The 4,723-nt window shown below is 43.6% G+C and overlaps 1 protein-coding gene across 1 annotated transcript; it reads right to left on the bottom strand.

Moving 5' to 3' along the window:
- Positions 1-3,196: 3,196 nt before the first annotated feature.
- Positions 3,197-4,225, bottom strand: OR2K2 (olfactory receptor family 2 subfamily K member 2). Its single transcript, XM_070430084.1, has one exon. The coding sequence runs from the start codon at positions 4,145-4,147 to the stop codon at positions 3,197-3,199; it is 951 nt and encodes a 316-aa protein (XP_070286185.1). The 5' UTR covers positions 4,148-4,225.
- Positions 4,226-4,723: the final 498 nt, after the last annotated feature.

Below are 4,723 nucleotides of genomic sequence, written 5' to 3'. Positions count from 1 at the left end.
CATTGATCAGCTGCTTCCTGCACATTCCACACTGGGGATTGAGCCTGCAACCCAGACATGTGCCCTGACTGTGAATCAAACCGTGACCTTCTGGTTCATAGGTCGATTTTCAACCACTGAGCCACGCTGGCAGGGCTAATATATTCCTCTTTTTAACAATACCAGAAAAGGATCCCTTGCCCGAGACTCTATCAAAGTAATGATTGTAATTAGTACTGGCTGAGATAGAAGCTAATCCACATGGAAGAATATTCCATTCACAAATAACTAACTTTAGTATTGCCTATTCTATATAAAACACATTTATATTTACATTTGCTCATTGTTTTTCACAGCAACTTTATATAACACTAGAGGCCCGATGCACAAAATTCGTGCAAGGGGCTCAGCCCTCGCAGCCCCAGCTTTGTCCGGAAGGTTGTCCAGAAGGACGTCCAGAAGGTAGTTCAGTCTAATTAGCGTGTTATGCTTTTATTATTTTAGATATCGCCGTACTACTGTAACTCTTATTCTGCTGCTAGGGAGATTTCTGCCCAGGTCCCATCTTGGGCCTTTTCCTGACATCTGGGTCATTTCTAATCTTTTTCAGTGCCCCAGTCTGGTCCATGTCTCATTCTGAAACAATTGGCTCAGTTCCTTGTGTCAAAGCTGATATGCTAATTACAGAGGGTGTTCAGACCCTGCAAGTCCTCCCAGTTCACTCTTTGAAGTAAAGATCTCAGCTATTTCCATAACTCTGGTTATTCCTGTTTATATTTGGTACCACACATATCATAGCTAAGTCAAGGAGGCAGATAAATAGTTCTACTCTCACACAAAATCCAGCTCTACTCCAATAAAAGCCTACCATAAAATGTCACTTCAAAATGACTCTGAAATCACCAGGAAATGAATGTGGTATTTGGGTTGGGAAGGTTGAGGTATCTAAGTAGAAAAATAATTACTTCTAGCTGCTAAGAAAGCTTCCTGGTCAGCTCTCCCCTGCTCCCCCAAAACCCGGGGCTTGTCTCCACCCCCCACTATCAAACACCTCTTGGCAGCAACACCTGGCATCAAGTTGTCCCCTTGCTCCATCACCAGAATTTTGGTGTGTGATCACTGTTAGTCTCCTTAAATGTAAATTACACATCCAGGAGCACATATAGGAGCCCAAGATCTAAGGCAGTGATGGCAAACCTATGACACGCGTGTCAGAGGTGACACGCGAACTCATTTTTTTTTTTTTTTGGTTGATTTTTCTTTGTTAAATGGCATTTAAATATATAAAATAAATATCAAAAATATACGTCTTTGTTTTACTATGGTTGCAAATATCAAAATATTTCTATATGTGACACGGCACCAGAGTTAAGTGAGGGTTTTTCAAAATGCTGACACGCCGAGCTCAAAAGGTTCGCCATCACTGATCTAAGGGAATAGTTTAAGAGTTAAAGCACTTATGCCAAACCGGTTTGGCTCAGTGGATAGAGCGTCGGCCTGCGGACTGAAAGGTCCCAGGTTCGATTCCGGTCAAGGGCATGTACCTGGGTTGCGGGCACATCCCCAGTGGGGGATGTGCAGGAGGCAGCTGGTCGATGTTTCTCTCTCATCGATGTTCCTAACTCTCTATCCCTCTCCCGTCCTCTCTGTAAAAAATCAATAAAATATATTTAAAAAAAAAAAAAGAGTTAAAGCACTTAGAAGTCCACATCCAATACTAAACCTTCTTAGGACTTACATATTTTGTTTTTGATTTTGTGGTTGTTTTTTAATGTATTTTTATTTCCAAGATAAAGGAAGAGGGAGAGAAAGAAACATCAGTGATGAGAGAGAATCACTGATGGCTGCCTCCTGCACGCTCCACACTGGGGATCAAGCCTGCAACCCGGGCATGTGCCCTGACGGGGAATCCAACCATCACCTCCTGGTGCATAGGTTGATGTTCAACCACTAAGTCACACCGGCTGAGCAGGTCTTTCATATTTTGAAATTTGTCAAATGAGTTAACCTTCTCTATTAAAAACCCTCTACTCTTCCCTGCTCTAGAAGTGGAGATAGGCAAGTGAGAAGGTGTCAACAGAGGCAGGAAGAAAGGAAGAAAAAATAAATTAAAAGGAAAAATAAGAACTAATTCTACTTTTCTTTTGGGATTTAATTTTCACTGAAAACAATGTCTCCCAAAGTATGGTCATCCTACAGCGTTTTTCAGCCTTTTGCACTGTCAGGACCCCACCCAGAGCTACTGGATCTGGGAATGGAGGCCCTACTCTGCATTTTAAACAAGCAGTATTTTTATACAAGTTAAAGACTTAAAACAACTAGTATAAAATGTCTCTGCAATTGTTAGGTATTTATAAAGCAATATACCTCATTGCTCATGTTGTTTCTTCTTCATACTTTTCACGAGTGGTACTTCTCAAATAAAATGACTAGTGTAAAGCTGATAGACTTATTAGGTCACTGAATCCCTACTATAAACCCCCAAAATACAAAATTATAGGAATCCTTGCCCTTGTGAAGTCAATCATCCAATGAAGAAAAACACACAAACACATAAAGTCTCAACTAGCGTATGGGTGGTACACTGGCACAGTATCTGTGTGCTTAGGAAAGCAAGGTTGGGGGTGGGTAAATCAAGCAGGCGCCGGGTGCCTTACTCAGGAAGTCAGGGAGTTTTAACCAGGGGTTTGGGGAAAGAAGGGCGAATGAGGGAGCCACCACTGTTCGGCAGGACAAGCTCTAGGGAGGAAGACAGAAGGAGGATGGCTGAGCTTCCAGTTCGGCACCTGCGTGACACAGAACAAGGCTCTTAATCTGTCCTTGACTCTGTTTTCTCCTTCGCGTCATCTGTTATTTCTTTGTTTCCTTATGCGCCCACCTCATCTGAGAAAGGATTTAGGGCAGAGAAGACGTCCAAGTTTCTTCTGGCTCTAACATTCACTGATTCTGTTTATTCAAGTTTCCTTCTGGAACGAATGTGTGATGCCTGCAGCCCAAAACCTCTCACAGCCATGAAACACAAATACAGAAAATAGTACTAAATGCAAACTGGAATCTACTGTTGCCCACAGGCCATGACTCTGCGCACACATATCTCGCAGCTGGAAGATTATGGAGCGAGCGATCAAGTCAGTGTTCTGAGGGTGAGTGTTTGGTCTAGAATTTCCCTGGGAGCCCTGCCAGGGGTGAGCTCCTGGTACACATGGAAGGACTCCAGTCAGATCCTTTCATGTGTTTGATGCGATGATATTTTGTCCTGCAGCTTTTTCATAGCATCTTTGACTTCCTTGTTTCTTAAACTGTAAATTATGGGGTTCAACATAGGGGTGAGCACGCCATACAGCAAAGAGATGATTTTATCTATCTGTTGGGAGCCGGATGAAGAAGGCTTTAGGTACATGGAGAGGGCGGCCCCGTAATACAAGACCACCACGGTCAAGTGGGCCCCGCAGGTAGAAAAAGCCTTGTTTCTCCCCTCTGCGGAGCTGATTCTCAGAATCGTGGACAGGATGAAGACATAAGAGATGCAAATTAAGAGCATTGGGATGGGCAGGAGGAGCACACTGACCGCCAGCAAGGTCATGTCCATGAGCAGGGAACTGGTGCAGGCCAACTTCAGCACCGCCAGGATCTCGCAGGTGAAGTGGTCGATAAGATTCCCACACAGGGGCATCCGCAGAGCAAAACTGGTTTCCAGCAGGGCGGTCAGGCAGCCGGTCACCCAGGACACGGTGGCCAGCTGCACACAGACCTGCCTGTTCATGAGGATGGGGTATCTCAGGGGGCTGCAAATGGCCACGTAGCGGTCATACGCCATCACGGCCAGGAGCACGCACTCCGTGGAGCCCATGGCAAGGGACAGATACATCTGTACAGCACACCCAGAAAAGACAATGGTTTTCCGGGATGACAGCAGGTTCACCAGCAAAGTGGGAATAGAGGCAGATGTGTAACAGATATCCATGAAAGAGAGGTTCCCAAGGAAAAAGTACATGGGGGTTTGAAGGCGGGAATCCAGGATGGTGATTAAAATAAGAGTGCTGTTTCCCAAGAGGGTGACCAGATACATCACAAGGCTGAAGACGAAGAGAACGATCTCCAACTTCGGGTATTTAGAGAAACCCTCCAGGAAGAAAAAGCTCCAGGTGGTGAGGTTTTTTCCTGGCATCTCCTTCTTTGCACCTGCAGTTACTCTAGGATTATTCTCTTCATTTCATCTGAGAACATAAAGAGGTGGATCAAGTCGAATGTTCTTTTAGTTAGGAAAACACTTTCAAACTTATCTTCACTATAATCAACACAATTTTACCCCAAAGAAATCAAAGGAGAGTGGATCTATTGTTCTAAAGGAAGAACAAGATGGTCTACATAAACAGTTGATGCTTCCACAACAAAATTTAGAAAAGAGTGAGTTTGAAAACAAGAATCAACACATTTACTACTTAACCTCAACTCATAATCCTGTGCTTGACCCACAGGAGGTTTTCAGTAAAGTTTTGGTGGAAATATGAATCGGCACTGAGTAAGTTATTGAGCACAAATTAGAAAAGGAAGCCAGAAAATGAGGCAAATAAAGCACATTTGCACAATAAAAACCAGTAATGATCCTCACTGGACGAGGAGGAATGTTGAAAGAAACAAATCAATGAATTTCAAACTAACACCTATGAAGTTCCAGGTCTACATTACCTCTGTCCTTTCCAACTAACAGTTTGGAGGTCTATATACTTGTTCCAAAAATAAT

Source organism: Myotis yumanensis, unplaced genomic scaffold (assembly GCF_028538775.1).
Source record: "Myotis yumanensis isolate MYYU_CA2020_CCGP unplaced genomic scaffold, mMyoYum1.0.hap1 SCAF_12, whole genome shotgun sequence".
NCBI lineage: Eukaryota > Metazoa > Chordata > Mammalia > Chiroptera > Vespertilionidae > Myotis > Myotis yumanensis.
The sequence above is the reverse complement of the archived record's forward strand: the minus strand, read 5'-3'. Positions and strand labels throughout refer to the sequence as shown.